This window comes from Haliaeetus albicilla, chromosome 4 (genome assembly GCF_947461875.1).
Source record: "Haliaeetus albicilla chromosome 4, bHalAlb1.1, whole genome shotgun sequence".
Classification (NCBI taxonomy): Eukaryota; Metazoa; Chordata; class Aves; order Accipitriformes; family Accipitridae; genus Haliaeetus; species Haliaeetus albicilla.
The window spans coordinates 7,091,796-7,114,368 of NC_091486.1; the positions used below are offsets into that span (position 1 = coordinate 7,091,796).

The 22,573-nt window shown below is 39.3% G+C and overlaps 1 protein-coding gene across 1 annotated transcript in view; it reads right to left on the reverse strand.

Annotated features, from left to right (window-relative positions):
• Nucleotides 1-15,146: 15,146 nt before the first annotated feature.
• Nucleotides 15,147-22,573, reverse strand: part of SPOPL (speckle type BTB/POZ protein like) — a 38,737-nt gene continuing 31,310 nt past the window's right edge. The window contains exons 9-11 of the mRNA XM_069780777.1: nt 21,649-21,791; nt 21,511-21,564; nt 15,147-19,393 (exon numbers count right to left, since the gene is read on the reverse strand). Coding sequence (XP_069636878.1) covers nt 19,249-19,393; nt 21,511-21,564; nt 21,649-21,791 — 342 coding nt within the window. The 3' untranslated portion in view covers nt 15,147-19,248. The remainder of the gene's footprint in view (nt 19,394-21,510; nt 21,565-21,648; nt 21,792-22,573) is intronic.

The window sequence follows — 22,573 nt, forward strand, 5'->3', positions numbered from 1 at the left end:
GCGGCTCCTCAAAAGACGGATCCAAGGGACTGATTTTACAGAAGACGACTTGAATCGTCATGAAACATCCCACTGCAGTCAAACCACACCTCACTTGGAAGGTCGTTGAGCACGGGTCTGCAAAACCTGTTCTGGTCTGCAATCAGAAGTGATGGAAACTGAACGGAGCGTGCTGGACGCTGCCGGCAGCACAGCACAGCAGCATCTTCCTGCCAAGACTTCTGCGACCGACCCCAGCACGCAGCTCTCCAGCCCAAAATACCTGTGGGTTTTCAGTCAGAAGAAAGCCTCCAGTTGTTGGTACTCTCAAGCAAGGACCCCAGTCACCTAGACTAAAATTTGAAGGGGAAAAAAAAAATTACAAAAAAATAGCTTTTCCAAAGATGTAATTCAGTCTCCAACTCAGCACAAATCCAGTACCAGCTGCAGCCCAATTAAAAAGCAATTACATTCATGGGAAAACAGTTTACTCAGGGAAGAAAAAAAACTCTACCTACATAAACAGTGTTAGGACTCTAAAAAGACTCCAAAAGAAGTATCAGCACCTTCCTATTCAACAGTAACGAAACAGCCAAGTGGGTCAAACAGACAGTATTTCTTGCACTGCTCTCTGGTTTCGTCCTCAAGTCAGAAAAGAGGATACAAAAATCCACTAGTTCAGGGACTTTTTAATGTATTTTCTTCATTTTATGAAAAGCGCCCATCCGTGATTCCTCCCCCAGACACGGGAAGCTGAATTACACTGAGGGCTCAGAGGTGATGAGCGTTTCTCAAAGGCTCAACCACCTTTCCTAACTCCGAGGAAAGGAGCGATGCCCAAAGCACAGAGCTGGCCCAGGGTCAGAATGGGGTCTCTTTCGACTTGTCAGTCAGCAGCAGGCAGGACTCGGGGGTCTCGCCCAGAGCTGGGCCATCGGAGCAGGGCACGGGACACTGCGGGACACGGCCTCGCCGCAGCAGTGGAGCACGGCCACAACAGAGGAGCAACTGTGCAAAAGCTGAAACATTTTCTCAGACATCCCACCACTCACCTTGCCCCTCTCGCTTTAACTGTCATTGGGAAACAAGACAGTTTTATTACCAGCCTGATCCCAGACCAGCATCTCACATTTCAGTCATCACCCTGTACATCTGCCCTTGGCAGCTCTACATTTTAGCCCCCTCAGATGCAAATCCTGTTTCTCTATTCTCTTGTCTCATTCCCAGACAGTAGTGGCTCTTTCATCATTATGCAGTCAATTAAGCTTTGGCTACCTTATCTTAACAGCTCCAAATAAGCTGGTGATCTTCCTGAAAGGTGATACATTATAACTGCTTCCAAAATGGCAAGAAAGAACAGTGAAGTATGAGACTCCGAGGTTATTTGAATTAGCCCTGAAATTCAAAATGGCCCAAAAAAGCACCTAAAGTTATCAGGGCATTTGCTTAGATCTTCTAGTACTGGTCAGGTTTGTATCACCTGTTACAGCTGGTGTTACTTCCCAGGAAACAAGACTCAGGATCTTTTGTTCTAGAGATCCTACAGATAGCAGCGATGCTGCCAGCTCCCAAATTCAGGCAATGAAATAGATCCACTGCGCTCACCAGCACTGAGCCACATCGGGGGAAGAGGGTAACGGGTGCCAAAGCCTGGCACAGGGCACGTTTCAGGTGCCCAGACTCTATAGGTGTCCCTCGTATACGTCAACAATTTTTCAGAGTCTACAGCTCACACGGTCCCAGGCAAGCCCAAAGCAAACAACTCTCACTTCCTTCCAGCTGGGACTGGGGAACAATCACAGTCGGTTTCTTGCATTGCTGTGATCCTCACCTTCATCCCTGTGATTAACGAGATAAACACCTAAGCAGCCATGAGAACTGGGTCCGGATAAACATCCCGATTGTGAGGTTTTTAGATGGGTGGGCAGCAATTACACCCCCTTCCGTCCACATTTCAAAAGCCCCTGATGACACGCAACTCACCCCGAGCTCTTCTAGAGAAATGACAAAGGTAACTCCCGGCAGGAAAGGATTTTGGGGCTCTCCACCCCCGGCAAAACGCCCCCGCTCACAGGCAGGGTGGATGGATGGCTGCTGCTCCCCGCAGCCTGCGCCGACTCCCCCGGGCGCAGGGAGCGGGCGGTGGGGCAGACCAGGAGAGCCCACGCTGCAGGAGCCAGCGCAGCTCCCACCAGTGCAGACCAGCACCCTGCGCCAGTGCCAGCTCCGGAGGGTCAAGCCCAGGCGTTCCCCCAGGGACCTGGCAACAGACGCGTTCCCTGCTACAGCTACTTGCCTAACAGTGTGCATTATTCCCTTGTAGTCTGTTCTGAAAAAAAAAAATTTGGAAAAAAAAACGTTCACATTTTGAAAATGCATCAAGCTGATTTAACTTGGACATGAGCACGTGTGTTTCGGCTTAGTACGAGAACTGATCAGCGAGGAGTCTTCAGTCTATTCTAAGCCAATAGTACTTAGATTCTTTCACCACTTTTTCTTTTAAGGAGTATCTGAAGCATACGTCGCAATGGCAGGTGATGCTGAGCAGACTTGCACTGCTAACCTGGGATCCCAGTACAGAATATTTAACAGATTTCTGAGCAGGTAAACTAAAGGATTAAAAATATTTCAAGTTGCCATACTGAAGATGATAAGCAAGCCTATTTATTACATAGTATTTAAGACTACTTAATTCCAATCCACTTCTCATGTCAGATATATTTAACTGTAGCATTTCTGACTTCAATCATTGAAGATTTGGATTAGCCAAAATCCTCTGGGAAAACAAGATGCCTGCTCAGCCGAGATTCCTGCAGGCAACGCCATACAGGGCGACTGCTCCGTCCTGAGGGAATACCCTCTCTCTTCTACTTCCTTCTCCTGGTTTTAAAGTAAATATACCATAAATACTAGACCCACAGTGTTTTGCCACAGCCAAGCACAACCTGACTGCTCAAAGAAAGAACGGCACCACAGATGAATAGCATGCGAGGCAGTCCAGACCCATTAGGTCAGCCAAGCTCATCAGGGTGTCAAGACATTAAGGGATACTTGATTTATCTGGCAAAAGGAGTGGAGAGAAATATATTTTGATTCGCCACACCAGTTATCTTTAAAATAAGTACAGCCCCTTATTTAAAATACGAGTATTGAACTGTGTTGCCAGAAGCAGATTAATTGCAGCTTCCAGGAAAAACTCCGAGCTTATTTCACATTGACTTTTATTCCCACTTGAATTAAGTTCCTTATGTTACACCGACTCATTTGAATTTTTTGAATTGGTTTTGCATAGTATCATTTACTGATGTACTATCTTTAATTACATAACACACATACGCTCTCCAACTACATTATTAATGAAAGTGTTTTTAATTAAATGGCTCTCAGCATAATATTCAGTCATTAATTTCACATGCTCAGGATGTGGAGAGATTTTATTCTGATGGTCTGGGGAAACTTTGTACTTTAGATGAGGGATACTTCCAAAGTGATAGTTTTAGAGTGAAGCTGAAAATCATTATGAGCACTGAATTACCCTCTCAGCAGCTGGTGCCACAGTTCTGCTCTACTGGGTATTATCTATTCTTCAGCTCAAGTGCTCCTTTTGCTCCACCATGCTACACCACTGGTAATTTTAAAATGTCTCTCAACGCATTCACATATATTCCACAGTGAATAATATCGGAGTTATCTTTTAGGAACAATTTACACTTAGACAATGGCACTAAGGCTGCACCCTCTACAAGAAAAAGCTCTGCACCCTCCTTTCTAATTATATGTTGCCCACCTGCCTCCACTCTTGAACTTTCAGTGCTCTTTGAAGTGACAAAGAGCATTCATGCTCTTGGGGAATCGGGCTGTTTTTTGCCCATCCACCAAATGGAGGCACAGACGCACACTAGTACATCATGCAGGCACTGCTGTAAGCAACGCTTGTAAGCGTCCTCTTTGCACCTGCTGCAAAGATTGCCAATTATGGCCAAGAGACAAAAGAACACTATTAAAACATTCTTTTTTTTCCCATACTAGCACAAATTTACCATTGCCTGACCCAAGGCAAGTAGACCAACTTGGGAACGAGACCCACCCAAGCAGTCTTGTACAAGCTTTTCCCTTCCACAGTCTCCAGAAACCACTCACTTTCATCTCAGTTTATGCCTTCTATCTATTGATTACAAAGAAATCCCCACTTTTTAAAAAAAAGTTATAGGACACCATTTTCCAGAAAGACTTTGGAAGTCTTGGAAGTGATTTTTCTGTCTTTCTAGAAGAGCTCAGAGGAACTTCAGAGTAACAAGACTGCACACTACTGTACATGTTTGACCTGTGAATTTTGTGGTTTGTCCATCTTCCCCAAAGGCAGCCGCATATAAAACAGTATTCTGGTCGGACTGTTCCTGGGACTCCTGTCATCTAATTAGTCTCTAGTCTCCAGGCAATTAAGTCCTGGCAACACATAGTCCTGGACTTTTGGTTTCAAGTAACGAAGTCCTTCCCCAAAACCTGTCCTCTAATTTCTTAGACTTAACAGCCTTCTCGCCAGCACTAACACACACGAGGAGAGGCTCGGCTCTTGCCCATCCCATTCTCCTGGAAGCACAGCATCCTGGATTACATCTCACCTACCGAACCCTCGCTGCTTCAGCTCAATTTCCTGCTGTAAGGCTCGCACTTTTGGATTCCTCCCCCTGCTCTGCTGCCCTACAGCTGCTGTTCTCCTTGAGCTCAAGGTTGGCCCTTCCAGCTCTGCTCCTGGAGCCTAACTGCGGTGAAACACCCATCACGAGCTCTCTCGGTCTCCACCTCACTTCAGCCGAGCAAAGAAAACCTTGTGGAGAAGGAGCAGACAGACAGACAGGGTATAAATTAGAATAAACACTCAGAAACCATCTGTCAGCAAGATGAAATCAATCCCTTACTTCCTTGGGAACCAAAAAGACTGAAAGGACTTAAGCTAGTAAGTTCAAAACCACGTTAAAAATCATAGCAAGACTCATCTCAGAGTCACCATGTTTTAGCGTGCTCACTGGAGAAAAGCCATGGGAGCAGACCACAGCTAGCTACGGGCTAGCAGCGGCAGAACCTGTATTTACAAAGCCTCACCATTAAAGATGATTGCTTCGCAGGGTTTTTAATGGAAGGGGAAAGAAAAAAGGGTGAACGCAAAAAAATTCAATAGAAACCTACTATGTCAAAAAGATACTACAGATGGACATCCAGTGCATTTAAAATGGATTTCAGAGAAGAGAAATAACTGATGTTTTTATATGACAAGACTAATGATAATAAATGCCCACATTCCCAGCATTGCATGTCTACATAAAACACTGCACCGTAATGAAGATAATTGAAAGTCATACTTTCATCAATATTTAATTAGCATTTGGTGCTAACTCATTATTTCAGTACAATTAGTTTGACATCTTGCTGTATGGCCTGCACAGATTTCCTTCTAGAGGGTCGTTTTATTGGTGGGACATAAGTAACACTAGACATGTGCACCTTCCCTAAGGCTTCCAGAGGACTATGAAATATGGAGAATATGACTGACATTTTAATCTACTGCAGGATACAAAAGCATAATATTGAAGCTCAAAATACGCACATGTATTTGGCTAATGCATTTTTGTAATAAGGGAAATACTCCACTAAATGAACATTTTCAGAAAGCAAATTGTACCTTCATCATGCCTGCCTTTTCCTCCCTGAAACCCCTGGCTTACATACCCAGCGATAATTCAGTAAACCAGACCAGCAGTGCCTTATGTTAGCAATTGAAAACCTCTGTAACTAACAGTTTTAAGATGATTCCCCATAAATGTGTAGAAACCTCTACAAAAAAGTAGATCTTCAGATGATCACAGAATACAAGATAACTCCTGATGACTGGGATATACTTTGCAAGAGCAGATAGACAAAGGACAAAAGATGCTTCAGAGTCATTTTGTCAGTCAGTCCAACTTGTAAAATTACTTTAGAGACATCTTAGTAGCAGACATAATGCAAACTGCAGAGTTTTCTTTCTACATCCTTAGAGCAGTGGTCCTCCCCAGAGGATACTACACACAGTTGGTAAATGGGGTACTGCTGCCACAAAGAAACAGAAGCAAGGAAGCAAGCAGGCTAACAGTCTTGACTGAAGTAGAAAATGCACTGCTTTTATTCCCAGATGTTAAATGAAGTGCTTGAATAGATCCTGAGCGTGCTGCATGCAGGGATTTTCTGAACTACCTTGAGTCAACACAAAGCCCGTTTCCAGAAATGGAAAGCAGCTTTGTTAACACCTAATCTAGCATTTTCCAAAGACAAGGGACTACAGTTGGTGAAATGTAGGATAGGATTTTCAAAACTGTTGCAACACATTCAGAATTGTCATTTATTGGAAGTTTGACCAGTTTTAAGCATCTTAAAAGTTGGCCACACCCCCAAAATTTGAGATTGCTCAGATCATTATTTTTCCTACAGTTCAGACATTTGAATGAAATCTTTAACAAAGCTTTAATGAGAGTTACAAATTATGAACTGGTACTAACAGCTAAGTGGAAAGTTTTAAGATCTGCTTTAAGAGCTGCTTTCCTTCACTTTGCACATACTCACTTTTTTATTAAACAAGATCCCCTCCAGCTGATCGAATTTTGGAATTTTCCTCACTTCTACATTCTCAAACATGCACTACTTGCAATTTTTAAGGAAAAACAGTTCTTTTTTAAATGATTTTCAAGCGAAGGCAAATCTAATGAATAGATTCTATAACTGTTACTTTTGAAAACTAGTAAGACAGTAATATTCATGTTTAGCATGCTAATGTATCAACATAACTTGTTCTTAAAGAACAACAAGTAATCACTCTTTAACATTGAAAAATGCTTCTCGGCTGGCTTGGCAAGCATCATTTTTGACAGGCTAGCTCTTGCATGTGTTTTTGTTCAAACCCCTTTACCGGGCTCCAGAAGGACGCACATCACGTCAGCACACAGTTCCTGGGCAAGGACCAAAAAGATCCTGTTCTCCTCTGAATTCTTCCTGAAGATCTTCCCCAGTGCAGTTACGGCAGCTGTGCCATACACCTACTCAGAAACAGGCTATTGACCACGGCACTCACAACAGAGCCAGAACCTTATTTCTTAGTGTCATTTCTCTTCACCTACTCCCTTAGCAGCTGTTTACCCAGGAGAGTGGGAGAAAAAAAAATTTTGCAAGGTGCAAATGGGAAAGAAGAGTACTTGGCCTGCAACGTGAAGGCGGCATCAAGTCCTTCCAGCTCAAACTCACTGGAGATAAAAGCACTCATCATCTGTGTACACTCTTGCTTATCAATTATTCGATGAATCCTCTGTTTCAAATATTTGACAAAGACACAAAAGAAAAAAAATCCACAACAAAGCTGCAATTGCCCCTTTCTTTTTCTGGTTTGCAGAAGACCTTCCCACCTATGACTGCTCGTATACAAGAATGAAGTGCGAACAACCTCTTAACAAATCCTAGAGGATATTTTCGCTGAGTGTGCACGCACACGCACTCAGAGCTAAGCATACTTCAGGGAAATTAATCCTAAATGCATGGGAGCTTGTAATCAAGCCAATAGTATGTTCAGCTGCACATTCCAATGATGCAGCATTCTCAAATACATTTATATTACATTTAGAGAACTGGTTAGAAAAAAACCAAGCATTTCTACTGGTAGAAAAATATACTGATGTGACAGCTGAAGACTAGATACAAGGTGTATACTCACCATGAAAATAACCAGAGTGATCAGGGCTCTAATACAGTTTTTACTGCTCAGCTGGTAGGTCCTACTGCCCTGCTGGAGAGCGCTGGTGTCGACAACGCAAATGCCCTCCTTCACTTCACCCTCAACTTCACTATTTAAGCTACAATTACTGAATAAATACCTTTGACAACCATGTACAAGGGTATTAACTGTTAGCAGATAAGCAGTGATGCCTCAGCTCTACCCAGCCAGCCATGCCCTTTGCTCTTCTCCTAGGCAGCACAGTTCCTCTGGGGGAACTGGCATTTCCCTTATAGATGTTTAAACCCTGTTTATTGGCAGGACTAGAAACCAGTTCTGACACTCAAAGTTTAGCCTTATAAGAAGCAAGTAAAGATTACAAAACTATGCCAGCACTATTGATGGCTCATTGACAGGAATCTCTACATACAACTAAATTAATCTCTACATACAGCTCAATAAGCTTCTTATTTTCATTACTGATGTGGTCTCAGTGGCACTGAACATTGCTGAGCCAGCTCTGGGTTTTGTGTTTGTTTTTAAGGAATGAAGAAAAACATTCATGCCAGGAAAAACTTTTCATCTTTGTAATTCATGCTAAAACACAAACAAGGATTATTGTTAAAGACAGTCTCAGTGCAACAGCACCTTTCTCTACATGTTTTTATCTGGAGTAATCAGGAACAAATGTTTAGTTTGCTCTCCGCAAACAAGCGGTGAGGGAAGATTAAGTCAGTGCTATCAACAAGTCCATAAAGTAAATACAATGACTGTTCATAGAATGACTATGACCAAGAGCACAGAGATGATTATTTATTATAGAAAATGAGCCCAGCTTAGAAATGCTCTTGGTTTTATACCACCTGGAGTATCCTCAACAGCTGATTATTTTATATACTTAAAAAAAACAACAGACCTTTAACATTCCTCCTCTTAACATAAAGTCATAAAATACCTGCATATTTTACCTCTGTTTCTAACTGCCCAGAATATCACCTTATTTGAAAACTGCAGCCACCTGTGCAGGGTATCCCTTGGTTGCTTAACCTCCATCTCAACACTTCCTGAGCATCCATACTAACATTTTGGGGGGGGTAATTCTTCCAGAGAGCCAGTTTCAATATTCTGCTTAAGTACTTTGATTAAAATTTGTACAGAATATTCACAGAGGTGAATATAACTGGGGCACACTGTCCCAGTAAACACCATATCTTTAACTAAACAAGTGGCAAGACAATGAGAATGAAATATTTGTTGATTAAAAAAAGTAGTTGAAACCGCAAGCACTCCATTTCTTTGATGAAGTATGTCTAAACAAGTAGCCTTTTTATAGCTGCCCAAAGAGATGCTAATTTCAGATACAGAGACCCTGAATTCTTGCAGGCTCCCAGAGCTCAGACACACCGATTCCTACGCTCCTGCCAATTCCTTTGTCACCTTAATCAGCACCACAAACACCATCAGTTTAGGAGTCCCGAACCCAGTTACGAGCAGAACCCACCCTATTATATATACCCAAAATCTTTCACAAGTTCTACCAACCATGTATTATCCTAATAAGCATCTGAAATATCTGTCCTCCAGACTGCAGGCAGGAGAGCAGCAGAGCTGGGGCAGTCCTCTTATGCAGAGGCAGAGCAACTTCAGCCTCGGCTTCTAATAACGGGGCAGCACCGGTACCAGGAACAGCACACCGACAATTTATAATGAACCATCATCTGCAATTTGGCACCTTTAACACTGCATCTAGCACCCCACTCCCTAAGGCACATAAATGAGGTGGGCTAGGGGAGCCCGTTGTTTTAACCATCTTCTGGTGCTGTACGCCTTATGGCTTGTGGTTGTTTAAATCCATGCATTTTTCATCAATCCTGTGAAAAAGGACAGACATCGTGCAGAAGACACATCATCATTTTTACCTCCTGAATCTTGATGTTGCCTGTCCCCATGTACTCCCAGACACAGAAGAATGCCGAGATGATCTAAAATCACATGGTAGTTTGGGCAAGACCAAAAGCTGAGTACAAACATGCAACATTTCGCCTCAGACCTTAGCATGATACCTGTCTATCAAATCAATCATGCTGACTTGTTTGTTTTTGCAAGGTCCTATTTGCATGCTGTTCATTATAGCCCCAAGGTATTTTTCTGCATTAGTAGCTTTAAAGCATCTCCTTTGCACAAAAATCTTTCAGCTGATTATCCTGGCAAATATTAAGTTCTATTTCTTCAAGTTGAACCTTTACTTCCTTCCAATCTATTATGAAGTTTTATCCTTTTGCCCTTTTTTCTACTACTGAGAAAGCACTTTTGTTTGATTTCAGTTCTTCCCTCTGGATGAGCATTTGTATCAGAAGAGGCAAGACTAATTAAGCAGAAACCAAAATTGTTTGTTTGGGGTTTTTTTGGTTTTTAGGTTTTTTTAAGGAGTCAAGGGTTAGATACCTGCAGAGCAGCATGGAAAGCTTGAGCTCCTACACAGACAAAAAACCAATGCCTTTCAAAACCTCATGCTGCTCATTTTAAACACAAAATTCGTATGATGATATATTTGAATAAATCCCTCCATGTCTGCATGTTAGGAGTAGGACAAAACAGAATGACAACATAAAGGAGGCATATAGAGACTCTAAAAATAAAATAAAAAACAAAACCAAACACAAACAAACAAGCCAAAACCGAAACCAAAACAACCTCTGAAGAGCAGACACCCTACAGGATTTACCCAGTTCTGCCATCTTGCAGATCTAAATGTTTTCCAAAGCTGATGGAGACTCAAGTAAGGCTCCCGACAACAGCTTTGCATCCCTACATTCCCTACCTATCCACTAAAGAGTAGCTGGGAAGAAACTGCTTTACAGAAATGATCCAAGACCTGGGTTATGTCCAGGTTATTTGTTGTGGAAAAAGCATATTAAACTATCTAATGCATCTACCACGTTCTCTCTGTTCAATTGGAAATACAAAACTGAAAATCTGAAAAATCCCAGCACCCCAAAGAAATAACAGACAAACCTGGCTCACCAACATACACAAATTTACAATTTTTTTAGAAACACTAGAGCCTGAATATGCAAATTATAAGAATGTATTAATTATCATTAATCATTCCTTCACAAAGACTAGAACTAATTGGAGAAATAATTTGAGAAAATTGAAGTACATGACAGAAAGCATTAAGATTCATTAAGTTTCAATTCTCTGGTCTGTCAGCTTGTCAAAAGTAGATGCCTGCTATTCTAGCATTACTAGTAAAACACTTCAGATTTTCCTAATCTAGTATACAATTTAACCCCTCTTTTAGTTTGTTCCAAGATTAACTACATCTGACGTGACACGTTTTTTGTTAAAAGGCACTGTTACAAAGAAATTTGTATCTCACTTTCTTTTAGATCAGGAGAATTGAACTTGCTGAAGTTTCATTATAAAGCATTTGCAGGTTTACTAGATATTTTGTATTTGTTTAAATTGAGATGTGCCAGCCCACACTCTAAAAAACAATAGAAAACAAACCCCAAACACAAGGCATTTGAAGAAAAAGCTACATTCAGAGAGACATCCACCCTGCTCCATACCTACGCCTCAAATTCACGTTGACCAGAAAAGCCAATAAATACGCAACAAGTTCTGGGCATTATTTGCCCTAATGGTTAACAGCCAAGAGCATTTGAGTATCTATAAAGCAATAGCAAAGAGGTAGCTTAGAAGTTCATCTGTACATGGCACAGATGCCCCAGCAATCTAGATCAAACAGCTTTGGTTAACTTCAGGTGCACTTTCAGCAACCAACCAAGCAGGCAGCCAGCCTTAGTGAGCACACCCTGCACGTGCTTCCCCCCATGCCAGTCCTTACAAGAGCAGCAGAGAAAGAGACAAACAAATTTTTATGTCCCTCTATTTGTTGCCCTGGGATAATCCTCCCCAGGTAAATTGGACTGGTATAGACTTTTTTGATCCAGCACAATAAAACAGTGGTGCTGTAAGGGAGAAATGAAGTCTTGGTAGTATAAGAACTCCCATGCTTGCGTGTCTGAAAGGAACAGCTCATCTGCAAGATCTGACAGGGACAAGATGCAAAATTTAACAGACTTTTTTTTTTTTTCCTTTTAAAACATACAGTGTGGGCTTTATGGAGAACATCACAGCTCTTAATGTGGGGATGGTGCAACTACCCTAGCAAGATTTAGTCTTTGCTGACCACAGTAGGTAAACATTTTAGTTGCATACTTCAGTAGCAAGTAGGTGGTTTGTTTTAAAATTTCAAGACTTTATAAACTTTACACAGCTGGGTTAGAAAATTGTGTACATAATACATTCAAGTTGATTTTAAAGCTTACAGAAGGTTACCAACTTAAAAATGAAAGACTTAAATCGTTTTCTTGGCAATTAAGGTTAAAATAGGAGGTCAGCCTGCAGTTAAAGCTTCTATGCTTTAAGAAGTCACCCTATTAGAATTTTTTTGCATATGCTTCCAAATTTACCTTTAACTGAAATGGCTCAGTCAACTATGCAGTAAGAAACGTGGGAAGTCAAAAACCGTAACTGCTTAAAATGCAGCACAAATTGCCTCCATTCTGATCAGCAGCGCAAAGTTTGACATGGTACAATTTATTTTCTACATGACTATCACTGCCAACACATGAAACATGCATTAAGTTCGGCAAAGCACAGATTTTTTCACTCATTATATACATACCCTTAATTGAAATACAGAACCTGCACAAAAACATTGTTATGGCCCAAACTCTATTAAGAATGCAAGACAAGAATGTTACTATCAGGGAATGTTTTCAAAGGAAGTCCAGTCCACTCTCTGCTTTACAGGATGATCACCACATATTGCTACAGCTCCAAGTCTCCTTCAAAATACTTTAACAGAGAACTCAAAACACTCTTGTTAGTTTCTCTATAAGCCAAGGCCAAGCAAACTCTGCAAAATTACTTCTTCCCTGCTGAGTCTCAAATCACAAGCTCATTTCTGTTATTTATACTTGACTTACAAGAAACCCAATTTTACACTTAAAGCATCAACTTCACATACTGTTTAAAATAAAAGTTATTTGACAACCACTGGAATGTCATCTCTATTCCAAAGCACTCATGAATTGTCACAGCTGAGTCTGGGGGTTATTTTCGCCTAGATACAGTGCTTGTAGTGGAAAAAGCAAGTCCTTTGCATCATACACCTGAAATGCTTCATTCGACTTCTGCGCCTGTATTTCTTCCAGCTTTCTCTGAGAGAACAAAGAAGGAATCTTCAAAATTGACAACAATAAAAACATGTTCCTCTAGTGGAAAATTACCAAGAAGTCTGCAGAAAGATAAACTGTTCAAAACTATTCGAATTTTAACAGCAAATAACAGCATTTCCTCTATTACCATACTATCACAATGTTAAGTGCAAAGTTATTTGTGTATAATGGAAATAGTTTGATCATTAATATAATTTACTTAATAAACATGGCAAGTAAAATTTGTAGTGGAATGGGTAATACTCTAAAATAGTAATTGTAACAGAAGTTATCTAAACCACAGAAAAACATTAACAGTAAAAGGTTATATTCTTCCATATAGAACACAGCTAAACTTAATGAATTCTTTATTAAATAAAACAGTAAGTTAGGTAAGATCCTAGAATAAATCAGAATTTCTCATGATACAGTTAAGATGCAAGTTGTCTCGATTAGTCAGTAACAGCTATGACGTTTGGAGAAGAGGCACAAAGACACACTTTAATCAGAATTTCTCACCTGTGACTGCTTGGGCTGCACTTTGAAGTACTTTTCTTCTAGTGGCAGTAACAGGGACTGCTTAAGCTGGCACTACTCAGTACGACACCAAACTATGCCTTCAGCATACGGCAGGGCTGGCAATTCTGTATAGTGAGAGATGCTTTTTACTCTAATAGCATATCTTACCAATCGAGATTCATTATCTGAGCTTTCCCCTTTTAAAGAAAGAGAAGGACATATATTGGACTTCAACTGAGAATTCTCAGAAAGCTGCTAAAGAAAAAGTTACTAGTAATATTTTAGTTAAACCAAGATTCAGATAGATTGACACTGTAAAACACTTTTTTTTTAAATAGAAGCATTCAACTAAAAGGAGGAAAAGCTTTATGTGCCCAGTTTCCACACAAAAGACTATTAGAATTAATTTTAGAATGAAAATAGGTGCTTTTTTTAAGCAATGCTAATTGAATCCATTTCACTGAGTAACAAAGAAAACTTTTGTACGATGACAAGATAAACATCTCAAGAAAAAATACTTCAGAAAGACTAAGGATAAAAATATAGCTTTCTAAAAAAAGAAATAATGAAGTTTAATATTCTTTACCTAAAAGTTGAAGCTCGGTTCAATAATTTGGACTTGCACAGATAATTTTGTTTACCATTCACAGTGGTTACCAGTCACCTTTAGCTTGGAGGTTACTGAAACTGCCTGGGAAGGTGTAAGTTATGCCACTGTTGATACAAACTCCACAAGAACTTTAAGCTGAATCATTGCGGAGTAACTTAAGGGATGTATGTTTTAAGCAAACATAGAGAATTGTGCATGTACCTACACACAAAACAGCGATGTGCTATGCTAAGAAACCCAAGATAGCCCTGTGATGACAGCTCTGTATCCTTATTTGTTACCCAAGTCACCTTAGGAAGAACTGCAATAGTTGACTGTGCCACATTTTTGCTGTAGCCTAGATAACACAAGACAGGTAATTGTGTTTGTTCAAATGGCCTGTGTCACTTTTTGTGAAGTAACTTACCTTGATATCGTCATTTTCTGGAGTTCAGTGTGTCCAAAGTCAAATACATAGAGCAGCACATTAACAGTCCTACGTATTTTAGCAAAACACCTATAAACATATTAAACCCCACAAACTAACCATATAGATTATTCTTACATATCACTTCTCCTGTAACAAACGCAAGCAACATTCCTGTTCTATGTGGTCATTTTACGCCTATACTCCTTGACAGGGGGAAAAAAACCCAACAAACAACAAACCCAAAAAAACAGAAGACAAGTTTTCGATGGTAGGTGGAAAAAGAAACCAAATCTCTTACAAACCATGAAGCCCATCTTCATTACCACAGGATCAACTCTTCTTCCCACAGAGTATCGGTTCTGACAGAGTCTGTGTAAAGGCAGTCATTTCTCTCAGGTAGGCAAGTTATAAGCTGTTCAGAGCTCTAAGTTATTTGAAAGTGTCAAAATGGAAAAATAACCAAGGTACTGGAGATCAGGGCAAGACTGCAATATGATCCTCCCCCAAAAAAGGCTTCCAAAAGGACAGCAGTATCTTTTACACTGGTAAAACTGGACACTGCTGGTAAAATACCTTTCTCAAAGGAGAGAAGCAAAGGTAGCCACTGTGAACATACAGAGGATTAAAAAAACCCAAACAACAAATACAAGCCACACAGACACATTCTGTATAAGTAACAACTTTATTGTAACTTGATGTGCTGAAATGCAAAAATATTTTCAGCAACAAGGTACAAAAAGTATTTCACCATTAACATCAGCTGATAAAAAAAGGCTGGATGGTTTGATACAACTGTTTACATATCTGAATTCTCTTAATCATTTCCACCCCAAAACAGGTCTAAGTCATTTCACTGGTTTAATTTCTAAAATAGGACTCATTGATCTTAAGCCTTCAAAAACCAGGTTACAAATACGGTGAAGTTCCTTGCAAAACACGTGAAATAGTGAATTCCCTTTACAAACGTAGTCCATTTACTGTAAGCAGAAGCCAAATTATGAGACTAAGTCAGTGTCTTGCTAGCTAAGGAGCTAAGCTCTGCACAAAATATGCTTTCAACACTGGACAAAGAGGACAGTTAACATTCCATTTGTCACCTACAAAAAATAAATCAATTAAGTTTAGTAATTTTAACCAACTGTAAAAGTCAACAGTATTTCAGGTAGCAATACCTCACATTTGCAACTCACTGTCTTGTATGAAACACAGTTTCAAATACTGCACATTGTTTTATTCTCCCAAGGAAGAAACCTTGCCATGAGGATTTAAAAGGAACACAATCTCCATGTAGGTCTTCTACTGACCTTCTGTGCAAAGGTGAATTTTATACTAAATACTCAACATTTAGAAAAACATCAGAACTAGAGTAACTTGTAAAACTAACTTTGTGTCCATGATTACCACATTTTGACATACACTTATCTTGTAACAGCAAATATTTTCACATTTTCACAAAAATATACCATTACTCAACTTGTATCTGTAATACTCCACTTTGTGTTGTTTCTACCTCAGTGAAACTGAATTTAGGAAGCAAGAATTAACATGCAACAGAGCTCAAAGGGGTAATTTGTAACTTTTCCATCTCAATTGTGTATCAAATAGCGTTCTCCTTCACCTTTAAAAATACCTTTTTAAAAGATCTTGTATCCTATTAAATCTTCCCTTCGTTACAACAGTTTCCTAAAAAAGGCACAATGTGTTCATACTTCTGCATGCAGTAAATGGACTAGGAAATAAGGATTATTTATCGAAGCATCTTCCACCCAAAGCATCTCCTTAGGAGAGGTTCAAATGGAAAAAAAAATATAATACATAATAGCATTTTAACAGCAAATCGAGTCCTTATTTTTAGAAAGTCATTCTTGACAAAAAACACCGCACAGTCATACACACACGCGCACGCACACACAGGACACATGCAGGGTTCTCCCCAGAACAGTATGGAAGCGGTGGTTCACATATATCTGAGGGAGTAGTGTTGGCAAGCCAAAACATGGCACCTTCATACATTATATTCCTAATCTGTATATAAAACTAAGAAAAAACCCCTAAGATTTCAGCCTGAAAAAACTGTCCATTGTATTAGATTGTTTTATATCTGCTGCACTTAGAACTGACAACCGAGGTTTTGAAGGGCAAGCTCTTGAGATGTGGGGAATAAAAACAAGCTACTGAATCCGAAGAAGGTTGTAATTACCAGCTATCCCGTTCCAGTGAGAACACTGCATGTAGTTAATTAAAGAATAGAAGAGGTGAATAATTAGTGCACTCACTTAAGAATACAGCAACTGTTTTACCTTTTTCTTAAGAGCTGACACAACTTGAAAACATACATAATAAATAAAATCAAATCTAAACAGATCAATTATCATGGGTTTGCTTTTTTTCCTGTTAGTGTAATGTCACTGCCTGACTTGAAAAGTGGATGCTCTACAATGTAGATAATATTACAGCACAGTGCCTGACATTTTTTGGTACAAAGTGTGCTATTAAGCTTCTAAAGAACAAAGTTTTCATAAAAGTCCTTAAGCTTTCAATTTGATTACTGTATGTTGTTACTTTAGAACAAGCTGAACTGGACAATCATTACAGCATTAAATATTCAAGTCACTTTGTATGTTAGAGCTGCAAGTTTCACCAGTGATGAGTATGAGGATACATAGCCCTAACGCATTACACAGTGCAGCAAAAACATCACTATTTTGGAGGGAACAATTACCTTTACATCTTATTGTGAAGAATGCTTATGAGACCTTATTTTAGATAAATATCTAAAAATTGATAAAAGGATAAATCTCTGTAAATATATAATTTGATGCCTTATGTACTATTAAAGTTTCTGATTTTACACTCTATCCATCATAAAGACTGAGTTAGAAGGTAAGAAGAAAATGGATGTTTAGAGGTTATTTTATTCTTCAAAACTGGACTGGGCATTTTTTCCAATTTACCTTTGCTAATGGTTTACTAGATGCCAAAGTATAAAACTATATACTCTTTCCTCTGAAAATCATTTTGTTCAGAGCAATTCAGATGAACCTTAATGAAATGAGGATGGAGACAGAGTTTAAGATAGTAAACAATCTGAAATTCTTCCTCTCCTCCCTGCGTAACTTTTTTTTTTAATAGGCAAACTAAAACCCTTATGCAAATATGTTTATAAATTAGGTGAGATCTCCTCCCATTCCCCACTGCTAAACCCAAGTCTTCCCAAAAAAGAAATATAGCATATTATCACTATTACAGTAAACTCAATGCAATAACTCAGGAAACATTTAGAGTGTGCACTACTGCAGACTTTTCCTCCCAATTGTAAACAAAGCTATCAAACACTGAGGATGTTGATATTAAAGCTAAGGTTCATATAATAAAGAACTGGCCCATGACAAGCAGTTTACAAATGTTTCATCCTTTTCACATTATGCAGAATTTCAATACCATCCACAATGCTAGTACAATAACTGAAATGCAAGACTGAGCAAGTCTCTGCTTGCAAATATCATCTGACATTTCAGGGAAATATTCCTCTTGATGTGTACATAACCTCCTTAGGTGTTAACGGAAGCTGTGCACATACATCAAGATGGGAAAAATCCCTTCAAAATTTTACCATTCACATGCCTTTTTCAAATAAGCGAAAATATTCTGTTACTTAAATATGAAAGCTTGCAATAGCCACCTTCAATTGAGTCTTAAAAAGACATGCCTTTCTTTTCTAACAAAACTAAATCCCATGTGGCTGTGGGCATCTTAAAATGTATCTAAAAAGTTAAGCCACAATTACCTGTACCTCATTAATTCATCAAAAGCAAAATATATATGTACCACACAACATACAAAAGTTACACATTAAAAGTGCATATTCAGAATCCATTTGGCCCATTTCTTCAATTTACATTTGGTCATTCTATGCATCCTTTTTACTCTTCTATGTAACCATACATGTGGGATATAATTTTTCCATATACAATACTATTCTGTTTTCACATTGAACTCTTTACCTCTCGTTCAGTTCTGCATTAAATGTAAACTAATGATGGACCGTAAAGAAACACAAGCAAGAGGTTTATTCTGTGTTTCTTTTTACCATTTGGACAGCTTTGACACACACACAATAAGCATTACAAACTGTAATGAAAATACACTTTTGGGCCAAACCATTGCATATTTGCCCCCACAATGAAAAATAAATTATGTTTGAAGCAGTATATTGCCATAAATAGCCTGTAGGCATTCGCTGAAGGTAAACAGGCTCTCCCTATATTTAGCACTTGTCTAGGGTACATTATGTGCCTCTGGTTCAAGTGCTTTTAATGAGAGGCTAGTTAAAACCTTCCAGTTAGCACAGGACCAAACTATAATCATTTTTTTTTTTCTTCTGAAAATAATGGAAGATCCCTTTCAAAAATTAATCTTCAGTTATCAACTTTACTGCATTATGGAGCTAGTGCAATCCTGCAGAGCCTAGTCAAAAAGACAAGGCACATTAAAAAATAATAATAAAAAAATCAAGATACATTAGACTATATGGACTAGAGAGTCATTGAAGATAATTTAAGGCCTTTCAGTGAATTAGAGTAATCAGTCTAATTTAAAGCTGAGGATTAAACCATAAATTATCCATCTGAAAAGCAAACAATAGGCTTTTTCAGCTTCTGTTCTGTGGACAAGGATAACAAAAACTCTTGTTATGGTTTGTGAAAACACCTCTGGACATGGAGGAGTAGAGTCAATTCAATTTCTCTAAAGTTCATGGAAGATTTCATGACTGTTTTAGCCGTTTGCGTGGAATGCCAAACTGTGGACACTGTGCAGATGCTAGTGCGCGAAAGGCCTCTGCTACTAAGTGAGGGTGGGAGTGGATCATGGACTTCCAGCCTGCTGTTTCCATTATGTCTGTTGCTTGGCTGAAAACAGAAGTATTAAGAATAGTCACACAATTTTACAAACCAAATGCACAAATGCACAGTGGAGAAGAGCAGGCAAGGCAGAACTACTGCAGAAGAGCAGTTGAGTACTAGGCGACAACAGACTTTATGAATGCCAATAGGGATGCCATTGGAAAGAAGTAGCAAATTGCAATTTGGGTATATTAGTATCATCACATGTAGGACATAGGGTACTTATTCTGCTCTACTCAGTACCAGCAAGAGCTCAGCTAGAGAACTGTGTCCAATACTGGGCACCGTATTAAGATAAATGCCTCGAAATTGCTCAGGAAAAACAATAAAAATAAGAGGAAGTCTAGAAGAAAATGAGATGAAAAGCAAGGGAAGATATGATAATCTCATTACAGAGAAGGGCATGCTCAGTTTGGGGAGAGAGAAGGATGAAAAGATGAATCAGCTGAAACTGCAGCAAAAATTATGTACTTCATATACCAGAAAGCCATGAACACAGATTAGCTGGCTGACTACAGAACCCTTCACTGGGAGCGTGCAGTTTCAGTACCAGTGGAGCATACTTGAGAATATTCACTCTTTCTTCAGTACAAGATCATGGACTACATTCAGAATGGCTTTCAATTACCACTGTTGTTTTTTAACTAATACAGAAGCAACAACAGATTTCAGCAAGTGTCACGCTGACATCCAGGAAATTTAAAACAATGTATATATTTACTTTTTTGTGAACTAAAAGTGTAAAATTCACTCTGCACAGGAAGAATATTACACCGGTTGGGATGCATGCCACATTGACACAGGACAAATTTGTAATTTGGAACCAACAGTTTATGCATCAATCCCAAGTTTCCATTGCCCTGCACTTTCAAAAGCCTCTCATGAGCACCCTCAGACTGTTTCAGGAACACTGTCAAGCATAAAGTTAGGAGCTGAGCTCTACACTATACTATCTCTAAAATAAAAAAAAAACAAAACCCACCACCTTTTGCAGATTTCTAATGCAAGCCTTTAATCTTCTGCTGCAATTCAGCAAAGGTAAGTGCCTTGAGAAACAATACTGAAGTTCAGACTTCCTGGTGCCCAGAGTCAGTAAATTAAGCCAGGTCCTCTGATATTATTTCCCCTGATTTACTGTAGATGCTTTAGCTGAAGCAAAGATGACCAGCATCTTTACTAGCAATCAACCAAGACAGAAGTCAGCTCAGTAAATTCCAAACCACTTGAGAAGGAACACATTAACTAGTTTACATTGTTATGTATTCTGACTTATCATTATTAGTTTTTCTACTGTTTTAGTACTTACTTTCTGCCACTCCCTTCCTTTTCCACATCATGCTCAACCATTAGGCCTGTGAAGACTTCTTTTTCTAAGAGGAGAAACACTCTGATTTTAAAGTAACTGGTACAACACATCTTTTAACTTCTCTGGAGGTTCTGATGATAAGAAATAAGTGCTCTGCTGTCCTTTTACTGCTTGAGCCTACCACTGGCTATTGTGAAGCTAGCTGTCTTCTATTCCATGATTCACTTGAGCTGTTCTAAATATATGCTGCAATCAGTCCTACAGCCTGAGCCACATATTCTCAACATGTTTCCAGCGTAGGCATGAGCACCTACAGAGTCAGCCAGATCAGAGGGACCTGACTGACTAGTTGTGTGGCCTCAAGAGTACTAGTGCTGGCATGCAGGAAGGTGCACAAACATGTCGCCACAGGCAAAAAGAGCAACTGCCCTCCTTTCTTTGGAAATACTGCAGGCTCAGATTGACCTAAGCAAGTCTTGAAATCACACTGGGGTTATCACTCCTCCAGGCATAAACCTGGTTAGTCAAGATAATGGTTTCCTTTATAAAGGTTGCTGCCACCATCTCACAGTGCTGATACATCCATAGGAGAGGAATGAAAACCAGCTATTGTTATGATATCACACTGGAGGGCAGTTAACTCTCCCTATCATTTAAAGGGGAAGTCACAATCATAACTGGGGTAGCATCTGCTGAATCCTGCTTTACTTACAGTCAGTGACTGGCCTCAGTAGTGTGGAAATGAAGCAACAGTTCTTAAGATCTGCAGTCTATTTAGCAGTGTTTGTACAGAACATCGCGAGGCAGGGAAACTTACTTGCTATTCCAGTTTTTCCCATCTTTACACCCAAGTTGTCTAAGAACACTGCACCTGTAAGAGAGAACTGTGCTAATATTGAAAAGGTACACAAAGCATAAATACGAATATATTTAGAGTCTCATAAATATTACTTGCCTGTTAATAAAGTCTATTGCTTGTGCTTTTAACTGTTCAGCGCTGTGCAAATCTGCGAGGATAAGAATGTCAGCAACATTTTCTACCGAGAGGTTACTACAGAGTGCTTCCTCACACATGACCTTCAGCCGTTCCAGTGCATACTGATAAAAGAAAAAACTACACTAATCATTCTTCAAACTCATTCTTTCTACCATTATCTCTACAGTTTTTAAGACAGTTCCAGTCATGAAAATGCTTGGTGTCTCCCAAGCTTAACATCAAACTGCTTCCAAACAGGTAATTCAAAATTCAATATGCTGCACTGAAGAGTCCTCAAATGGTAAGGCATGCATTAGGTTTGACAGAAAATGATCAAATGCTTTACTGGGAGAACTTTTATTAAAACAACAAAAATAACTCATTCAGAAGTTTTTGTTTTCCTTCAGTTTGGTTACGGAGGAAGAGCAAGGAACAGGCACAGGCTCTTTATCAAAGTTGTCATTAGACAGGTTCACATCTCAAAGTGCGGGGCAAGAAATTATACAATGGAAAGTTTCATGAAACTGTCCAAGGGAAAATACATTAGCCTGTTTGAAACTAGCTTGTTCCAAGTTTGGCCCCATCTCCATCTCTGAATTTCTCAATTTCTTCCATACCTTTGACACAGCCTACCGGAAAATTGATGTAAAATAATTACATGCCCATATTATATTTTGCATGAATAAACTGTGCTTCCTTTTTGAGGATGTCATAGTCTGAACAGGTTTCATTCAGCTGTATACATTTCTATGGGAATCTCACCCATTCCATTTAGTTTAGCACCCTTCAGATACAGTTTAAGTCTGAAAAGAATTTTAGACATGCAAGTGGCATATATTCAGGTTGCCACTAATACATTGGTATTGGCAACTGTTCTATGCAACAAAGAAATGTCACTTAAGAA